The 21,208-nt window shown below is 55.5% G+C and overlaps 1 protein-coding gene across 1 annotated transcript; it reads right to left on the bottom strand.

The window, feature by feature from the left end:
* Window positions 1–1,808: 1,808 nt before the first annotated feature.
* MAP1S (microtubule associated protein 1S) lies at window positions 1,809–17,153 on the bottom strand. Its single transcript, XM_058424598.1, has 7 exons — window positions 17,027–17,153; window positions 15,624–15,725; window positions 12,469–12,551; window positions 11,485–11,625; window positions 8,489–10,844; window positions 2,898–3,127; window positions 1,809–2,052 (listed from the first exon to the last, which is right to left on the bottom strand). The coding sequence occupies exons 1-7, from the start codon at window positions 17,142–17,144 to the stop codon at window positions 1,891–1,893; spliced, it is 3,192 nt and encodes a 1,063-aa protein (XP_058280581.1). The 5' UTR covers window positions 17,145–17,153; the 3' UTR covers window positions 1,809–1,890.
* Between the last annotated feature and the right edge of the window lie 4,055 nt (window positions 17,154–21,208).

The following is a 21,208-nucleotide window of genomic DNA, read 5'->3' as shown; positions in this document are numbered from 1 at the left end:
CTCCTGGCCTCAAGTGATCCGCCCACCTTGGCTTCCTAAAGTGCTGGGATTACAGGCGTGAGCCACCGCGCCCGGCCAGTCTGTGGTATTTTATTATGACAGCCCGAGCTGACGGAGACACTGATGACACCACCAGAGGAAGAAGTCCACAAAATCTCACAGAGCCACAAAAGTGATTCTGGCAGCCGTTTCCAGAGAGCAGGCAGTTTTGCTGACCCACTTAGGATGTGTGATGGATGCCATACTAGTTTCCTGTGGCTGCCATAACTAACAACCACAGACCAGGTACCTTCAAACAGGAATTTCTTCCCTCACTGTCCTGGGGATCCGAAGTCCAAAAATCAGGTCAGCAGAGCCATGCTCCCCACAGTGGCTTAGGGGAGGAAGCTTCCTTGCCTCTAGCAGTGGCTGGTGGCTCCTGCCATTCCCTGGCTTGTGGCCACATCACTCCAATTTCTGCCTCTGTCCTCACATGGCCTTGTGTTTTTTTTTTGAGACAGGATATTACTCTGTTACCCAAGCTGGAGGGCAGTGGTTCGATCTTGGCTCACTGCAACCTCCACCTCCCAGGCTCAAGCGATCTTCCCACCTCAGCCTCTGGAGTAGCTGGGACTATAGTGTACGCCACCATGCCCAGCTAATTTTTGAATTTTTAGTAGAGATGGGGTCTTGCCATGTTTCCCAGGCTGGTCTTGAACTCCTGCGCTCAAGTGATCCGCCTGCCTTGGCCTCCCAAAATGCTGGGATTCCAGGCAAGAGCCACCGTGCCCAACCACCTTTTGTCTCTTAGAGGAACCCACGTCACTAGATGCGGAGCCTGTTTGGACAATCCAGGGTGATCTCTTGAGCTTCTTCGTTGAGCAAAGGCTGGGTGCCGTGGCTCATGCCTGTATTTTCAGCACTTTGGGAAGCCGAGGTGCATGGGTCGCCTGAGGTCAGGAGTTCAAAACCAGCCTGGCCAACATGGTGAAACCCCCTCTCTGCTAAAAATACAAAAATCAGCCGGGCGTGGTGGCGGGCACCTGTAATCCTAGCTACTAGAGAGGCTGAGGCACAAGAATCACTTGAATCTAGGAGGCGGGGGTTGCAGTGAGCCAAGATCGCCCCGCTGCACTCCAGCCTGGGTGACAGAGCAAGACTCCATCTCAAAAAATAATAAAACTGTATCTGCCAGGATCCTTTTTCAAAGTAACATTACATTCACAGGTGTCAGGGGTCAGGAGTTGAATGTGTTTTGGGGGCTGGCTGCCATTCAACCCAGTACAGACGACATTGTATCTAATAGTAAACCTAAGTGCTTGTATTTGTGCAGAGGGGTCAGAGTGCACTAGTCAGAAGTGGATGTTCTGTAATCTCTGGGTTTCAGATTCCTCTGTAAGTCCTTCCTGCAGAGTAAGACTTTCTGGAACAGGCATCCATCTCCTCTAGGGACAGGACAGCAGGATAGCTTTTGTTTGATGGCTTTGGAGCAGAGACGAGTATTAAATCTCCCCCTGCTACCAACTGGTTTGTGTGACAGGTAGTCAGGTAGCTACTTCGCACCTATAACTTGGGCCCCTCACACTTGCTGGGTCGGTGTGGAGGCCACAGTCAGGTGCTCCACCGGCCAGCGGTCATTAACTCTGAGAGGCACTTCCTTCCCCAAACCAGGCCCGGCGAAGCCTGCGTTTCTCCCATCTGCAACATAGAGGCCAGAGTGGGCCTGACCACAGGGTCGCTGGGGATTTCATGGAAGCTGTCCCCACCCACAGGACCAGGAGGTACATGCCAAGTCTCCCATCACAGAAAGAAGAGAGGCCACAGCCAAGTGTAGTCACGGTTTATTTCTGATGTGGCTGAATCTAGGGACAGGGCGGGCTGGGCTGAGTGGGGGGCGTGTCGGCGACGGGGCTAAAACTCCACCTTGCAGGCCGGGAAGGCGTCATCCTGCATGGACACCATGCTGTTGCTGCCCAACACCGTGATGCCCAGCGCCTGGTGCCTGGCGTGCGTCTCTGCGTACCACGTATGCATGGCCACTGAGTCGAAGGTGGGGATCAGGGTCACCTGCAGGTCGGGGGGGGGGGGTGTGGGGGAGGGTGGACCACCAGTGAGGGTTGCCCCCTGCCCTTCTGGTCTGGGGCCCAAGTCGCCTTCCTTTCCTGGCATTTGAGACCCCTCCAGGCTTTTCCCTGATCTTGTGTGCTCCACCTTGAGGTATGCAATGGGTGGTCAGCCCGCCTGTGAGGTCCCTGCTCCTCCCAACCAGCACCCAAAGAGCCTTCTCAGCACACAGGAGATGGAGCTCCTCCTCTGCAAGGCCTTCCTTGGCCTGAGACCCCTCTCTACTCACTTGGATCTCCCCGAGCTCCTTGAACACACCAACCTCTTTCCTACCTCTGGGCCTTTGCCTGGGCTGTGCACCCTACAGGGACGTTCCTTTGAAGCCAGCCCAGCAGCTGTGAGAGGGCAGGGGCCGCGGTGTGAGGCGGTCCTCCCTCTGCCCACACATGCCTCGCCCTGCAGGGCTTGGTTTCAGTCTCTCAGCTTCATGCAGCCATGGGGAAGGGTTCTCAGCCGCACAGATACCACCCAGCCCACCTATTCCATCCCGACTAATTCTCACAGCGGAACAATGGCTAAGTGACAAGGTGTCTGGGGAAGGGATAGAACCATGAGGCTTCACGAGGCCCTGCATCCTCCCCCAGGCTTCCAGCACAGCCGATGACAACGGTGACACGACAGAATCAGAGTCTGAAGAGACCCCTAAGGGCTGAGCCATGTGAGACTCCCATGTTCGCCCCCATTCCCGTGTGGCCTGGGGGACATAGCTTAGTCTCTGAGGGTCAAGGGTGGTTTTACCCACCTGTGCTAACTACGCTTACCACCAGACACCCTGGGGTGACACGCACCTGCAGGTCACGGTCCCAATGCTGCTTGCTGGCCAGTAGCGCGTCCAGGACAGCCCGCATGCCCTCCTCCTTGCGCTGGTCCTGGCCACTGATGACGTAGCAGAGTGCACGCACGCGCTGGAAGAACTCCTCATCCACCAGGTGGGCGCTGCTCCCGCTGGGCAGGTAGGCCAGGTCCAGGTAGACTGGGGACTTGGGTGCGGTGGCCGACGCCCCGGACCGGCTGATGGCTGACCCTGAGGGCGGGCGGATGGGGAGGCTGGGATGAGCTCCTGGGGCTGCGGAGGGGCGGAGGCTCCAAGTTCAACCTGCACCACTCAGAGCAGCTCCCTCCTCAGCAGGAGGCCTGAACTCAGAGGTTTCTGGGGAGCCCTGGTGCAGTCATGACTCCAGTGAATCTTATTTTAAGAAATGGGGTCTCGCCATGCTGCCCAGGCTCGCCGCAAACTCCTGGGCTCAAGTGATCCTCCTGCCTCAGCCTTCCAAGTAGCTGGGACTACAGGTGCATGTCACCATGCCTTGACTCCAATGACTCTTCACTCACTCTACAAACACCACCAGCCACCCCTCTGTGCCAAGAGCCTGACTCATCCCCAGCCAGTCCCTGGACATAGACATCCCCAGGGCTGGGGGGTGAGTGGGTGGCAATCAGGGAATGCTTCCTGGAAGAGGGTTGAAGAGTTTGAGCCCTGAAAGCAGCCAGCGCCTGGACCACTCTGCTGCTTCTGCAGCATTTGTCTGGTTCACTTGCTCAAGGGGTATTTAACAGAACCTCCTGGGCACCAGGCCCCGAAACAGGACTGTGACCAAGACAGACAGAATCCCTGCCCCAAGGGTGATGGGGAGCCAGGGTGGGTGGACAGAGCCTTGAGAGGCGGGCCCAAGATCAGTGCAGAGTGCTGGATGGCGATGAGACAGAAGCTCTGCAGGCCTTGTCCAAACCCTGACCTTAGAGCCAAAGGGGACAAGGCCACCAGCCCTGGGCAAGTGAATGATCAATGGAATGAAAGGATATGGCTGGGTCTCGGGCACAAGAAGCCTGCCAGACCCTGCATCTTACAATCACAGCTGCTGCCCAGCTCAGGGGGTAAGAGTACTACCCCGTCTGTACACCAACAAATGCATACCCTCAACCGAAATGGACGCATTCCTAGAAACACAAAAATTACCAAGACACAATCACAAAAAAAATAGAAAATCAGCATATACCTGTAGCTAGCAAGGAGAATGAATCAGTAACTTACAACCTCTCAACAAAGAAAAGCCCTGGGGAAGCCACCAAACATTTAGAGAGCTAACATCAGCCTTTCTCAAACTTTTCCAAGGAACTGAAGAGGAAGGAACACTTCCTAACTCATTTTATAAGACCAGAATTGTCTTAATACCAAAGCCAGGCACAGATATTTAATTCTACAAGAAAATGCCAGTTCAACAGACTTTATGAACAATAATGTAAAAAATCAGGCCTGGTGCAGTGGCTCACGCCTGTAATCCCAGCACTTTGGGAGGCTGAGGCAGGCAGATCACTTGAGGTCAGGAGTTCAAGACCAGCCTAGCCAACATGGCGAAACCCTGTCTCTTACTAAAAATACAAAAACTAGCTGGGCGTGGTGGCAGGCGCCTGTAATCCCAGCTACTCGGGAGGCAGAGGCAGGAGAATTGCTTGAACCCGGGAGGTGGAGGTTGCAGTGAGCTCAGATTGTGCCACTGCACTCCAGCCTGGGCGACAGAGTGAGACTCCATCTCAAAAAATAATAATAAGTGAATTCAGTGCCGGGTGTGGTGGCTCACGCTTGTAATCCCAGCACTTTGGGAGGCCAAGGCAGGCGGATCACGAGGTCAGGAGATCGAGACCACGGTGAAACCCCGTCTCTACTAAAAATACAAAAAATTAGCCGGGCGTGGTGGCGGGCGCCTGTAGTCCCAGCTACTCGGAGAGGCTGAGGCAGGAGAATGGCGTGAACCCGGGAGGAGGAGCTTGCAGTGAGCCGAGATTGCGCCACTGCACTCCAGCCTGGGCGACAGAGCGAGACTCCGTCTCAAAAAAAAAAAAAAAAAAAAAAAAAAAGTGAATTCAGCAAAGAAGCAAGATACAAAGCCCACAGGCAAAACATAGTTGAATTTCTATATGTGAACAATGAACAATGTGAAAAGGAAATTAAACAATCATGAAATAGAAGAATCAAGATAGAGGACTCACACTTCTGGATTTCAAAACTTACTACAAAGCTACAGTAATCAAAACAGTGTGGCACTGGCATAAGGACAGACATATAGACCAATGGAATAGAATAGAGGTCCAGAAATAAATCATCACATGTATGGTCAAATGATCTTCAACAAGCGTTCCAAACATTCAGTGGGGAAAGGACAGTCTTTTCAACAAATGGTGCTGGGAAAGCTAGGCCTCCACATGCAAGAGAATGACATTGGATCTTTTCACCACATACAAAAGTTACCTCCAAATGGACCTAAATGTGAAACAGAAAACTTAAAACTCCTAGAAGAAAACATGGGGTAGAAGCTTCTCAGTGTTGGATTTGACCAGGCACGGTGGCTCACGTCTATAATCTTAGTACTTTGGGAGGCCCAGGCAGACAGATCACTTGAGGTCAGGAGTTTGAAACCAGCCTGGCCAACATGGTAAAACCCCATGTCTATTAAAAACACAAAAAAATTAGCCAGGTGTGGTGGTGGGTGCCTGTAATCACAGTTACTCAGGAAGGCTGAGGCAGGAGAATCGCTTGAACCCGGGAGGCAGAGGTTGCAGTGAGCCAAGATAGTGCTCCCACACTCCAGCCTGGGCAACAGAGCGAGACTCATCTGAAGAAAAAAAAAAAAAAAAGAAAGAAAAAAAGAAAAAAAATGGATGTGGCAATCATTTATTGGGTCTGATATCAAAAGTGCAGACAACAAAAGAAAAAAATAGATAAAATGGACTTCATGAGAATTTAAAACTTTTGTGCATCAAAGGGCACTATCAAAAGAATAAAAAGGCAGCTCACAGAATGGGAGGAAATATTCGCAGGCAATATATCTGCTAAAGGACTAATGTCCAGAATGATTTAAAAAACTCCTAAAACTCAGCAACGGAAAACAACTCAATTTAAACAACGGGCAAAGGGGGCTAGGTGTGGTGGCTCATGCCTGTAATCCCAACACTTTGGGAGGCCAAGGCGAGAGGATTGCTTGAGGCTGGGAGTTCAAGATCAGCCTGGGCAACACCATGAGACTCCGTCTCTATAAAACATTAACAAATTAGCCAGGCACGATGGCATGCACCTGTGTAGTCCCAGCTACTTGGGAGGCTGAGCTGGGAGGATCACCTGAGCCCAGGAAGTTGAGGCTATAATGAGCTGTGTTTGCACTACACTCCAGCATGGGTAACAGACCGAGACCCTGTCTCTAAAAAGTAAAATAAAATTTAAAAATGAGCAAAGGAATTGAATAGACATTTCTCCAAAGAAGACAGACAAATGGCCAATAGGCATATGAAAAGATGCTCAACATCACTAATCATTAGGGACATGGAAATCAAAACCACAACGAGACCCCACCCATTAGACTGGCTAGCGTCAAGCAGCGCTGTGGAAAAGAGTCTGGCAGTTCATCCAAAATTAAACATTGAGGCGGGTGTGGTGGCTTATGCCTATAATCCCAGCACTTTGGGAGGCCGAGGCCAAAGGATCATTTGAGCTCAGGAGTTCAAGACCAGCCAGGGCAACATAGTGAGACCCCAGTGCTGCTGAAAATTTTAAAAATTAGCTGGGCGTAGGCTGGGCACAGTGGCTTACGCCTGTAATCCCAGTACTTTGGGAGGCAGAGGCAGGCAGATCACAAGGTCAGGAGTTCGAGACCAGCCTGACCAGCATGGTGAAACCTCGTCTCTACTAAAAATACAAAAATTAGATGGGCATGGTGGCACGTGCCTGTAATCTCAGCTACTTAGGAGGCTGAGGTAGGAAAATTGCTTGACCCCGGGAGGTGGAGGTTGCAGTGAGCTCAGATCGCACCACTGCACTCCAGCCTGGTAACAGAGCGAGCCACCATCTCAAAAAAAAAAAAAAAAAATTAGCTGGGCAGTATGGTGTGTGTCCGTGGTCCCAGCTGTTTGAGAGGTTGAGGTGGGGGGGTTGCTTGAACCCGGGAGGTCGAGGCTGCAGTAAGCCATGTTTGCACCACTGCACTCCAGCCTGGATGACAGAGTGAGACTCTGTCTCAGAAAAAAAAACAAAACAAAGAAAAAACAGCACAGCAGGCCAGAGACCCTCCCCCTGGCAAGGCCTGCTTAAAATGTGAGCCTTTGGCTCGTCTCTGGGAATCTGGATTTTAGGAGGAGGGTTCCCACCACTCCCTGTCTGAGAGGGGCTCCCTGTGCCTGGACTGGACCACTCACCTGATTTCTCCTTTTTGGGGAGTCTAGAGTGTGTGTGCCAGGCAGAGGATGCCTATGTAATGGCCCAATAGGAACTTGGACATGCTGTCTCTAATGAGCTTCCATGAAGGACACATTGTTACAACTTGCTACTAGAGAAATGAAGCCTGTGGTGTGCAGCCCCACTGGGAGAGGATTCTGGAAGCTTCTGCCTGGTCTCCTTTGAACTTCACCCTATATGCCTTTTCTCTTTGCTGATTTTGCTCTGCTATGAGTGCAACCATAGGCCGGGTCCTCCTAACCAATCAGTTACATAAAATATGCTATTTAAATTTTCAACTGTTTCATTTTACTTATTGTGGCTTCTAGAAACCCACAGTTGGCATACGTGCTCACCTGTCCAGGCACCTCAGAATGGCAAGTGCTTCAACACTGAGGTCAGTTTCCATTTCACAGGAGAAACTGAGCCCCAGAGAGGGTGGGCACGGCTGAGATCACACAGTAATTACGAACAAGAGGACTTGACTGGGTGTGGTGGCTCACGCCTGTAATCCCAGCACTTTGGGAGGCCAAGACAGGCAGATCACCTGAGGTCTGGAGTTCGAGACCAGCCTGGCCAACATGGTGAAACCTTGACTCTACTAAAAATGCAAAAATTAGCCAGGCGTGGTGGCAGGCACCTGTAATCCTACCTACTCGGGAGGCTGAGGCAGGAGAATTGTTTGAACCCGGGAGGCAGAGGTTGCAGTCAGCCAAGATCATGCCATTGCACTCTAGGCTGGGCAACAAGAAAGAAACTCTGTCTCAAAAAAAAAAAAAAAAAAAAAAAAAAACCAGGAGAACTGGCAGGGCACCGTGGCTCACACCAGTCATCCCAGCACTTTGGGAGGCTGAGGTGGGCACATAGCTTGAGGCTAGGAGTTTGAAATCAGCCTGGGCAACATAGTAAGACCCTATCTCTACCAAAAATTTTAAAATTAGGCAGGTGTGGTGGCCGTGCCAGTAGTCCTACCTACTGGAGTGGCTGAGGTGGGAGGGTGGCTTGAGCCCCATTGTTCGAGGCTGCAATGAGCTGTGATCGCACCACTGCACTCCAGCTGGAAGACAGAGTGAGACCATCTCTTTTAAAAAAACTGAAAAAGTAAAAACAGGAGGACGAGCTATGCTCTCTCCAGCCTAAGCAGCTGCTAACCCAGCCCAGCGCCCCAGCTCCAGTACTCACCAGACAGGCCTCGAGTGGCAGTCTTGGGGGTTGAGGACTTTCTGGACAGGGGTGCCCGGCCTCCCTTCTCACTGGGCTCACTCCGGGCACTGAGTGGTCGGCTGGCACGGTCCCCGCCAGCAAGCCCTTTGGTTTTGGCAGCAGCCACTGGAGTGGCTTTGGGGGCAGCAGCACGTGAGTTGGGGCGTGCCAGGGGCTTCCGGGTGCGGCTGACATTCTCCGTCTGCCGTGCTGTCTTGGGGGGCAGCATCTCGGGGTCCACCATGCAGATGCTGGATGGGTCAGGCAGTGGCGGGGGGACCTTGAGGGGGTCAGGCAAAGGGTCGTGGCAAGGGACTCTGAAGCCCTCTGTGTCGTCGTCTGAGTCTGCCGCACCGGGGGCCAAGGGCACGGGATCCGAGTCAGACAGGGTGGGCAGAGACTCGCTGACCGATGTGGGTGGCGTCTCCTCGGCCCCCAGCCCACCTGCCCGCTCCTGTGACCGGGCACTGCTGTCATTCGAGCTGCCGGGGGACGCAGGTGCTGGTGCCATGGGCACCGCCTTGCGATGCTCAAATTCACAGGGTGACACCAGGCACAGGTCCACATCGTGTGGGGAGGCCGAGCGCCGCGCCCGGGGGCCACGCAGCGGGAGGCTCAGCCCAGCCTCACTGGTGGGGGCAGATGGCGGCAGCACCTGCTCAAAGGACACGGACAGGGACTCGTCCACCTCAGTCGAGTGCGGGGAGCCCACCTCTGCAGGCAGTGAGGGCGTGGTCACCGTGGGCGTGGTCACTGTGGGTGAGGCGTCTGGCCCGGCCTCCCCGCCCCGCAGTGGGCTCAGTGACAGCCGCTCGCTGCCCTCTGCAGGGCTCCGACGGGACTCAGGGGAGGGTGTGCGTGGCCTTGGGATTGAGCTGGCGGCCAAAGGCAGCTCCAGCGCCTTCTCCTCCCCGGCTGGGATCGGACCCAGCTCCAGGCTGGGCGTGGCCACCAGCTGAGAGGCCGGGGAGCCGCAGGCCACACTGGGGGGGCTGGCTTCTCCACATCGGAGGCTGGGCGGGCTGCGGGGTCCATTTGCCACCGGCGGGAAGCCAGAGTGGGATGTGCTGGGCGCTGTGCTGGGTGCTTTGCGGGGCTTGGGTGCCGCCTGGGCACTCGTCTTCTTGAGGTTGGGCACAGAAGAGGCCGCCCGGCGCACCTCCCGCGGCTGGGTCCGGGAGACACTCGGTTTGGGGTCTTTCTTCAACTCCCGGGGGGTCCTGGCTTCTTTTTCGGTCTTGCCCGGGGCCTCAGCCCGTGCTGGCTCCTTGCGGGCCACCCCAGGGCGCTCCTGGCCAGGTCTAGGGTGGGTGGCCAGCAGGCCCTCTCTCTTAGAGCTGTCCCGGGAGCCCACGCTCTCTCTGCTCTCGGCTCGTCGCGGCCCCTCCAGGTCCTGGGGCGTCACCACGGGCTCTCGCAGGAACCTCAAGTGCTGCAGGCGGACCAGGCCGTCCAGGAGGCAGGCGGGCGGGGTGCAGCCGGGGAACAGCACGCGCACCACCTTCTCGCCGGGGCCCGCAGGGTGCCACACCAGCAGGGCGCACACAGAGGCCAGCGTGCGCTCGGCGCCGGCAGAGGGCGGGTGCAGCACATACATGTCCAGCCGGCCCACGCCCATCTTCTCGAAGAGCACGGTGGGCTTGGCTGGCACGGGGCCGCGGCTGAGTGGCAGGGGCGTGATGCCCAGCTGTGCCAGGAGGCTCAGCGCCAGCTCCGCCTCGTCCTCGCCGCGTGCCAGCCGCGACGCGGCCTCGCAGGCGTTGAAGAACACGACCCCCAGGTTGGGGGAGATGAGCCTGCGCAGCCTGTCGTCCCAAGAGCCCCCACCAGCAGCCACCTCGGAGCGCTCCGCCAGTTTGCGCCGCAGCAGGCTGTTGAGGCCGGGGAGGCTGTCGGCGCCAGGGTGGGTCACCAGCACGGCATCCACGCGGTCCAGGTGCCGCACCAGCTTCCAGAAACTGGACTTGGGGTTTGAGCCACCGTTGACCAGTACAGTGAAGCCATTGACGGCGAAGAAGGCAGCATCCCCGAGGCCTCCGGGGAAGATGTAGCAGCAGGGCCGGCCCAGCCTGAGGAAGCCCCCGGAGGTCGGGGGCTCCAGCAGCTCGAAGGGGGACGGCGGCTCCAGAGACTCAGCCACGTACTCCAGGAATTCGCACAGGCCCTCGGAGTTGGGCAGCTGCGCCGGGGGGTTCAGCCGCAACTGGAGCCGGAGCGCCCCCTGAAGGCTGGGCACAGCGGGTGCCAGCTGGGCCCAGTCACCGAATGTGGGGCAGGTGATGGTGAGTACGGGCGGCTGCACAGGTGGGGGCGTGGTGGCCAGGATGTCCCGGATCTGTATGGAGGGGGAGAGGTAAGGGCCCACCTAGAGCCAGGCAACACCTAGCCCAGTGGGAAAACTGGGCGAGGACACCCTCATCCTTGCCCCCAGGCCTGCTCCTCAGGACCCTCCCACCAAAACCCAACCCTCTCCAGCGCCAGGAAGCTCTTTGATCTGGCCTCACCTCCTGTCTCTCCCTCCCCTTCAAATGCTTCCCTGCCCCAGGGCCTTTACACTCACCGTTCTCTCTTCCCAGGGCACAGCTCCCTCCAAGGAGACTCTCCACGTCCCACCTCTATCTACTGAACCTTTTCTCACCACTTTTAAGTGCCCTACTACAATGTGAAAATGAGGTTTGCCATTTTGCCCATGTGTCCTACCCAGACTGTGGGCACCAGGAAGGACTCATTTGGCTCCATCTCACATCAGGACTTTGGGACATCTGCTGACCTACAAACCCAGCTCACACCACACCCTTTCGTGGGCAATAGGACTGACCCCGGACAGCCAGGAGGCACGTGTCACCACTGCCATCCTACAGAGGAGGGGGAGACCAGGACATGGAAAACAGCAGGTCACTGATGCCACACAGCCTGATGCACACAAGCCAGGATTCAGAGCTGGGGAAGCAGGGGATGGCAAAGGGGTGGCTTACCTCTCTGTCCTTCAGGACCTGGAGGAAGTGGTGAGGTGAGAAGCCCCCTGTCTGTAGCAGCAGCTCCCCTGTCTCCTCCAGGCAGGGCCCAGCGAACACAAGTAGCTTGTGAGAGGCAGGGTCCAACAGAAGGTTCCGGAGCTGAGGGAGGGGGTGAACACTAAAGGCCCCATTCTGTGCAGTGACGTATCCAGCAGTCCTCTTTGGGGTAGCCTCGAGTGGATACATAAACCACCCCTCTCCTGTCCTCACCCCACGACCAGCCCAGTGCTCAACTAGCTATGAGGGCAGTCTCCAGGTCTCCTGCTGGGCCCTGAAGCAACCCTAGCAAACTCCTATTCATCCTATAAAGCCCAACTCTGATGTCCCTTCCTCCTGAAGGCACTCTCTGCCCTTTCTGGGCTCTCTCTAGTACACCTCTCCCTCCAGCCCAGCCCTGATGCCACAGGGCTGGGGGTGTCTGTGTCTCGCTCTGTCGCCTAAAGACTGAGAGCCCCTCAAGGGAATGAAAGGGAAAAGTTGATCCAAGGAATCAACCTGTAAGAAGGTCTGTAGTGGGATGCCCCAGGGCTCTGTCTGGTTCATCTTCTGGACATATAATTGGTAGAGTACAGATGGCCACAAGCCGGTTAATATTAGTGAATCAATTCAGACAACTCCTGGGGCCTAGCTGGAGGAAACCCACAGGACGCAAACCTCAGGCTGCTCTGGCCTTCCCACCTCCAGACCCACGCTGTCCTGGGCCCTGAGCTGGGAGTGCTTACCCTCCCCTCCCTCCCAAACTCCAGGCTTTTCTGCTCCCACCCCAGAGGAGGGAAGAAGCGGAGGCTGGAGCCACAGGGAAGGCTTCGTGGGCGAAGAAGTGTGGTGCCGGGTGTCTTGAGAGGATCTGGGGCAGCATGAAGACAAGGACACGAGACAGGAAGACAGAGAAGGCACGGGTCCCAGCAGCCCGCCCCCTCCAGGACGTCAGCCATTCCCTACCTCATCACACAGGGACTTGTCTGATGGGTTCAGGAGGACCAGGGTCTCCAGGTTGTCTCCACGGTGGTGCAGGCTCCGCTGGCCTGTGGGGGAATCAGGCCGTCCTGGAGTCAAATCCTGCCCCCGCCGTGTGACTCTCAGGGAACACGAACCCCTCTGGGAACCCACCCAGGGATCATATGGAGATTAACAGGCGCACGGCAGAGCAGCAGGGCAGGACCAGGCAAGAAAGAGAAACTCAAACCACCCCGGCTGGCCTAAGAGAGGCAGTAACCAGAGGGCCCCATCGTGCGCAGGGCCTGGTTTGCAGCTGTCGCCCCTGTGAGTGATGCCACCATTTTTTCTTTTTTCAGATGGAGTTTCGCTGTTGCCAGGCTGGAGTGCAGAGGCGCAATCTCTGCTCACTGCAAGCTCCGCTCCTCCTCCTGGGTTCACGCCATTCTCCTGCCTCAGCCTCCCGAGTAGCTGGGACTACAGGCACCCACCACCACACCCGGCTAATTTTTTGTATTTTTAGTAGAGACGGGGTTTCACCCTGTTAGCCAGGATAGTCTCCATCTCCTGACCTCGTGATCCGCCCGCCTCGGCCTCCCAAAGTGCTGGGATTACAGGCATGAGCCACTGTGCCTGGCCTTTTTCTTTCTTTTTTTTTTTTTTGAAATGGAGTTTTGCTCTTGTTGCCCAGGCTGGAGTGCAACAGTGCAACCTGGGCTCACTGCAACCTCCGCCTCCTGGGTTCAAGCAATTCTCCTGCCTCAGCCTCCCAAGTGGCTGGGATTACAGGCACACGCCACCACGCCCCATTAATTTTTTGAATTTTTAGTAGAGATGGGGTTTTAACATGTGGGTCAGGCTGGTCTCAAACTCCTGACCTCAGGTGATCCGCCTGCCTCGGCCTCCCAAAGTGCTGGGATTACAGACGTGACCCACTGCACCCGTCCGGCCACATTTATTTTTCAGACAGAGAGCCAGAGCTCGAGGAGGGCCAATGAGGGCGAACGTGGACCAGGGTACATCCGGAGCAAAGGCCCTGAGGCAGGACTCAGCTAGGGATGGGGCAGCGTAAGGGCCAGGGCTGAAGTGGGGCTGTTTCTAGGATCCTGACCCTGCTCTGTCCCCCAGGGCCCACATGTGTTTTAAACATCAGTACTGTGAGAGAGGGGTGGCAAGGAGCCAGAGCCAGGGGAGGGCCAGTGAGGGCCAACCCGGACCAGGGTACAGCACCAGCCAAGGCCCCTGAGGCAGGACTGAACTGTGAACAAGGCTGAGTCTGGAGAGGCAGAGACCCTCCAGTGTTGCCAGCCCTTATCACATTTAACTTTTCTTTCTTTCCTTCTTTTCCCTTTCTCTCTCTCTCTCTCGCCCCTATCACATTTAGCTTTCTCTTTCTTTCCTTTCTCTCTCTCCCTCCCTCTCTCTTCCCCTCCCTCCCTGCCTCTGTCTCTCTTTTTTGAGATAGAATCTTCCTCTATTGCCCCGGCTGAAGTATAGTGGCACGATCTCGGCTCACTGCAACCTCCGCCTCCCAAGTTCAAACAATTCTCCAACCTCAGTCTCCCAAGCAGCTGGGGTTATAGGCGCTTGCCACCACACCCAGCTAATTTTTGTATTTTTAGTAGAGACGGGGTTTCACCATACTGGTCAGGCTGGTCTCGAACTCCTGACCTCAGGTGATCCACCCACCTCAGCCTTCCAAAGTGCTGGGATTATAGGCGTGAGCCACCATGCCAGGCCTAACTTTATTTTTTTGAGACAGGGTCTCGCTCTGTTGCCCAGGCTGAAGTGCAGTGGCACAATCTTAGCTCACTGCAGCCTCTGCCTCCTGGGTAAAAGTGATCCTCCCTCCTCGGGCTCCTGAGTAGCTGGGACTATAGGTGTGCACCACTAGGTCCAGCTCATTTTTGTATTTTCAGTAGAGACAGGGTTTCACCATGTTGCCCCAGCTGGTTTTGAACTCCTGACCTCAAACAATCCTCCCATCTTGACCTCCCAAAGTGCTGGGATTACAGGCGAGAGCCACCCCACCCAGCCTTAGCACGCTTTTTGCCACACAGGGATATTGCCCCATTCAGGTGGGGAAATCAAGGCATAAAGAACGGAAGTGGCCACGAAGCTCACACACAGCAGACAGGATTTCCAGCTCAACTTTCTGCCCCATGAAGTGTCAGGAAGCCACAAGGACCCACTGGGACAATGAGACTACAGACACTTCCTTCCTCTCCAGCAGCAGCCGGGAGGTGACTCAAGAGACCATCAGGAGCAGGGGGCGGCTGCAGGCAACACTCAAGCCTGCCCGCCTGCTGCCCTGCTCACTCTGGGTCACCCCAGAAGGGAGCCTCGTGCTGAGCTGGGCCCTTCTTGATCTCACTCCTTTTCAGTTCCCTACCTACTGTATACCAAGGCCTGTGGCTGTGAATCAGATTCAGTCCCTGCCTGCAAGGGGCCCACACTCCATCTTCCAGGGCCTGCTCAATGCCCCCTCCACCTTCCAGATTTTTTTTTTTTTTTTTTTGAGACAGAGTCCCTCCCACTCTGTCACTCAGGCAGGAATGCAGTGGCGCAGTCTCAGCCCACTGTAACCTCTGCCTCCCGGGTTCTTGTGATCCTCCCACCTCAGCCTCCCGAGTAGCTGGGATTACAGGCGCCTGCCACCATGCCGTTATTTTTGTATTTTCAGTAGAGACAGGATTCCTCCATGTTGGCCAGGCTAGTCTCGAACTCCTGACCTCAAGTGATCTGCCCGCTGTAGCCTCCCAAAGTGCTGGGATCAGAGGCGTGAGCCACCGCGCCCAGTCCATTCTAGATGTTCTGTTCACTGCTGGGTCTTGGCTGGGGCCCTTCCCTTCCACTGGACACACCAGTCATAGCAGTTTCTCATCAAAAAACCCCCTCCTCAGAGATCTCCCTGCCTCTTCCCCCTTCAATGCCAGTTTCCTCATCTGTCAATCAGGGACAAAAACACCAATTCCTGCACTGTGGGTTGCTGAGGACTGAGGGGGTTATCACTGGGTCAGGGCTTGCATTTGAAAGGTCTCAACTGTATTATTACTGTTGTTATTTATAGCTGCACCCCACCTCCCCATGCCTGGCACATGGCTGGCACTTGTCCAATGAACAAGAGGTAGGGAGCAGCCAGGGGGAGACTCCAGCCTCACCTTTCACAATGCTGGAGAAGGTGGCAGAGTGTCGGGACACAAAGACCTTGAGCTGTTCATCGAGGTTGCAGACGCCAGGATCGACATCCCAAGACCGGATGCCTGGTGGGAAGGAGGGATCAAGGCGGGAGTTCAGCCGGGCCCCCCAGCTCCCAGAATATTTCAATAATTAGCACCCCGTGGGTGGGGAGCGCCCCAGCCTCCTCCCTTCACTCACAGCTTGAAGACTCAGAAGTACCCAACACCTTCAGGTCTCACTGCAGCTGAGCCAGGGGACCCAGAGCATACCTCATCATTTTACAGACAAGACTCATCAGCAACAAAGCCTCCACCTCCTCCATCTCCACCTCCTCGCTGCTCCTATGCCCTGCCAGACCCGTTTCCACTAACCGCCCTTGCAACAGCTGTTCCCCCTGCCTGGAAGTCCATCCCCCTGCCGCCCCCACCTGTTCCTACTGGCCACGGGCCCTTCCCCCTCAGCACCTTCGTGTGCTAAGACTGACTGTCCTCTCAGTCCCTTAGAGCCTTCTGATCCTTCCTGACACCATGTGAGCTGGAAGCTTGTTCCATCTCCTCACTCGCTTTGGGTCCATCCCCAAACCAGACCTGTGTTGGCAGGGCTGAACCTGTCTATCATCCCGGCCATAGCCCTGTGCCCACTGCCCAAAGGCATGGCGCATAGCAGGTGCTCACTAAACACTTCTCAAGCACATGAACCAAGGTGCATGTTCCTGTCCCATTTACACGCAATGAAACGCGCAGGTCCAGATGCTCCGAGGGATAGGGGATGAACACCCATCTCCACCCACGGGCGCATCACGCCCGCCAGTCCCACTGTGCCAAGTGGCTGCAGGTGAACCTGGCAGGTGCACCTATGACTCACCTCCCTAGGTGCCAAATCCCCAGGGAAGGCCGCACCCGCCCACACCCCAATTAGCAGCTCCTTGTGCGGCAACAGAAAGCGGGCCCCGGGGCTCCAGGCCCAGCCTCCCCCATATCTGCTTCTCCCTCCGGGAAATCTCTAAGCTGCTAAGACCTGCAGATCCAAAGCGACCCCAGGCCCTCCTCCCTGGGCGGGCCAGTCGGGCGGGAAGCGGAGCCGTGGTGCAACTGCAAGGGTCCCCAAGCCCAGGCCCGTGTCCCCTCCCCTATCTTCACCCGGAGTTGGGGCGGGGCAGCCTGCCCAGCCCAGGCCCCGATGCCACTTCCTCCGCAGGCACCCACAGGCACCCCGCCTTTGCCCGCGTCGTGCGCCTAACGGTGAAGGGGACCCAGCCCCAGGCCCGCGACCCCCGCCCCGGAGCCCGGGCCCCGCCGCCGCCGCCCCACCCCGCCGGCCCCGGGCCCAGACGCGCGAACGCGCCCGCCTCCCGGGCTCCCGCGCGCCCCCGGGCCAGCCCGACCTCGTTCGAGCTCCTCCAGGACGTAGGTGAGGAGCCCCGGGCTCCCGAACTCGCTGCCCACCACGAGGAGCAGCGAGCTCGGGGCCGCGGCAGCCCCAGGTCCAGCCACCGCCGCCATCTTCGGGCCGCCCCGACGTTCTCGGCGCCCGCCCCGCAGGCCCCGCCTCTTAAAGGGGCCGCACCGGAAGGGCTGAAGACCCCGCCCGGAACCACCCCATCCCTGCCCCTTTTTGTCGACCACCTACAGGCCCTTTGAGGTCGTGGAGAGCAGGGGATGCGGGCACTAAAGGGGTTGGCGGACTCCTGGGTGTCCGCTTGGGAGCCGCCTCTCCCAAGTGACCATTCATTCATTCATTTTTTTTTTCATTGAACAAGCTTTGATTGTGTGCCTGCTGCATGTAGGTCAGAACTCCTGCCCTCCAGGAACTCACATCACATGACAGTAGGCCGCATCAGAACCCGGTGCCTATGGATGCTCCCAGCTCTCTAGGTCAGTGCTTGAACAGAGAAAAGAAACCTATCTTGTAGGTGGGGCTTTAAGGGATGTGTAGGAGTTTGCCTTGTGTGGGTGGCGGGGCAAGAGCAGGTGAGGCAGAACTTTACAGCACGTGCAAAGTTTTAGAGGTAAGAAAGTACATGTGTGTTTGGGACACAACCGGAGCACTCTGGGCCTGCCTGGAACAGAGCAACACTTATTCTGCACCTCCTGTGCGCCAGGCATTTTATTGCATTAGCTCATTACATACAAGCACAAAGCAATGAGGTAGGCACAGTTACTTTGGTCACTTCCAGAGGAAAGGAGAGGAAACTGAGATTTGGAGGGATGAAGTCACCAGGCCTGTAAGTGGTAGAGCAGGTTTGAACCCAAGTGGGTCTTACTCTAGATCCAGCCTGTGTTGCGCACATGGGTACCTCTCTCTCCCCAGATAATCCTCTTTAGCTATTTTATTTTATTTTAATGATGGGGTTTCTTTTTTTTTAGAGACGGAGTCTCGCTCTGTCGCCCAGGCTGAAGTGTAGTGGCGTGATCTCGGCTCACTGCAAGCTCCATGTCCCAGGTTCACGCCATTCTCCTGCCTCAGCCTCCCGAGTAGCTGGGACTACAGGCGCCCGCCACTGCGCCTGGCTAATTTTTTGTATTTTTAGTAGAGACGCAGTTTCACTGTGATCTCGATCTCCTGACCTCGTGATCTGCCCGCCTTGGCCTCCCAAAGTGCTGGAATTACAGGCCTGAGCCACCATGCCCGGCTGAGATGGGGTTTCACCATGTTGGCCAGGCTGGTCTTGAACTCCTGACCTCAAGTGATCCTCCTGCCTTGGCCTCCCAAAGTGCTGGGATTACAGGCATGAGCCGCTTCGCCTGGCCCCTTTAGCCCTTTGACCCATAGGGGCTACTACTTGACAAATCATCTTGCTTGGAACTTTTGGACAGTGGCCCATGCCCAGGAAAGATTGAACCTCCTTCCTCAGGAGTGAGCTCCCTGTCTCCAGGAGTATGCAAAGAAAAGCAGGACAGAAATGGGAAAGATCTGGGAAGGCGAATCAGCCTCCCGCTGCCGTTTATTATCTAGGTTGTTCAGCCCAACTTCCTCCCTGGACAGTGTGTAACAGCCACTGGCCACGTGCCGTCTACCATTCTTGCACTCCACTTCCTCTCTCTCTTTTTGGTTCTGGCATCCTTCCTCTATCCTTGTCCCTCCCCCTTGGCTCCCTTCCCTGTGTCTCGCCTGCCTGTGATTTCTTCTGTTATTGCTGTGAGCAGTAATAGTAGTGGGAGTGTCTGTGTCAGGCACTATCTCCCCTATAAGGCTGGAAACTTTTGGAAGCCTGAGGCCTCTCTGGGGCCCTGGCCTTGTGCAACACAAGGCTTGGGCATCTAAGAAGGGATATGATAAAGTCTTTTGGAATGGGCTGAAAGGCCTATTTGTCCACTATTCATTCCTTCCTTTCTTCCTTGTGTATTTATGGATGGGTCCAGGATTCGAACCCAGGATCTTCTGAATGGAAGTCTATCCACTTCCTTCTGCCCACACTGTGAGTTATGATTTTTGGTACTAATTCTTTTTTTTTTTTTTTTTTTTGAGACGGATTCTCGCTCTGTCGCCCATGCCAGAATAATTCTCAGAGAGAGAGAGAGAGTCTTGTTCTGTCAAGCAGGCTATGTTGGAGCGCAGTGGTGTACCTCGGCTCACTGCAAGCTCCGCCTCCCAAGTTCAAGGGATTCTCCTGCCTCAGCCTCCTGAGTAGCTGGGATTACCGTATCCACCACCATGCCTGGCTAATTTTTGTATTTTTAGTGGAGACATGGGGTTTCACCATGTTGGCCAGGATAGTCTCGAACTCCTGACCTCAAGTAACTGCCCCACTTGGACTCCCAAAGTGCTGGGATTATAGGTATGGGCCACTGCACCAGCCTGTTGGTATTAATTCTATTATTAGTTGGTCTTACAGGGCCTGAAGAAATGTCTCCACTAGGATGATCTGATTTGGGGGTGAAGGTCTCCCCCATTAGGTTTTTGGGAGATAACGTCCTGAGTACCTGGAGCCATGAGGTCTTCCTGTCCCAAAGCATCTCCCAAGCTTGAGGACTCTGGTGTGGGACATGTGGGGCGCATTTCCCTAGAAATTGAGAAGCCTCTGAGACCACTGCTCAAATCCCAGGCATGGGATTCAGGGCTCTGGTTTCTGGCCCAGCTCCATGACTGTTTCAGGGTCACCATCCCCAGAGGGGTCAGATGATGGCATTTATGGGGAAAATGGAACTCTGGGCCCTCAGGACTGCTGGATATTCTCATCTTCTCCCGACAATTATTTTCTCATTTTAACAGTTTTGTTGAGGTTTAATATAGACATGGTCAGGCTGGGCGTAGTGGCTCACACCTGTAATCCCAATATTTTGGGAGGCTGAGGCAGGTGGATCACTTGAGGTCAGGAGTTTGAGACTAGCCCGGCCAACATGGTGAAACTCCGTCTCTACTAAAAATACAAAAATTAGCCAGGTGTGATTGTGGGCGCCTGTAATCCCAGCTATTCAGGAGGCTGAGGTGGGAGAATCACTTGAGTCTGGGCTGTGGAGATTACAGTGAGCTGAGATCACGCCACTGCACTCCAACCCAGCCTGCTTGACAGAATGAGTCTCTCTCTCTCTCTCTGCAGTGGTGTGATCTTGACTCACTACAACCTCTGCCTCCCAGGTTCAAGTGATTCTCCTGCCCCAACCTCCCAAGTAGCTGGGATTACAAGCACCTGACACCATGCCCAGGAAGTTTTGTATTTTTAGAACAGACGGGATTTCACCATGTTGGCCAGGCTGATCTTGAACTCCTGATGTCAGGCCAGCCTTGGCCTCCCAAAGTGCTGGGATTACAGGCATGAGCCACCGTGCCCAGCCTTTTTTTTTTTTGAGACGGGTCTCACTCTGTCGCCCAGGTTGGAGTGCAGTGGCGCGATCTCGGCTCACTGCAAGCTCCGCCTCCCGGGTTCACGCCATTCTCCTGCCTCACCCTCCCGAGTAGCTGGGACTACAGGCGCCTGCCACCACACCCAGCTAATTTTTTTGTATTTTTGGTAGAGACGGGGTTTCACTGCATTAGCCAGGATGGTCTCGATCTCCTGACCTCGTGATCCGCCCATCTCAGCCTCCCGAAGTGCTGGGATTACAGATGTGAGCCACCGCACCTGGCCTGGCCTTTTTTTTTTTTTTTTTTTAAGACAGGGTCTCATTCTATCACCCAGGCTGAGGTGCACTGGCTTGATCTCAGCTCACTGCAACCTTGACCTTCAGGGCTCAAGCGATCCTCCCATCTCAGCCTCCCAAGTAGCTGGGACTACAGGTGTGTGCCGCCATGCCTGGCTAATGTTTTGTATATTTTGTAGAGACGGCATCTCCTTGTTGCCCAGGCTGCTCTCAAACTCCTAGGCTTAAGAGATCCACCTTGACCTCCCAAAGTGCTGGGATTACAGGGTCAGGTTACCCAGGCTGGAGTGCAGTGGCACAATCTCAGCTCACTGCAACCTCTGCCTCCAGGGCTCAAGCAGTCCTCCCACCTCAGCCTCCTGACTAGCTGGGACTACAGGTGCAGGCCACCTCTGCTGGCTAATTTTTGTATTTTTTGTAGAGATGGGATTTTGCCGTATTGCCCAGGCTGATCTCAAACTCCTGAGCTCAGGTGATCCACCTGC

Source organism: Hylobates moloch, unplaced genomic scaffold (assembly GCF_009828535.3).
Source record: "Hylobates moloch isolate HMO894 unplaced genomic scaffold, HMol_V3 SCAFFOLD_12, whole genome shotgun sequence".
NCBI lineage: Eukaryota > Metazoa > Chordata > Mammalia > Primates > Hylobatidae > Hylobates > Hylobates moloch.
This window is presented reverse-complemented; position numbering and strand designations above follow the sequence as displayed.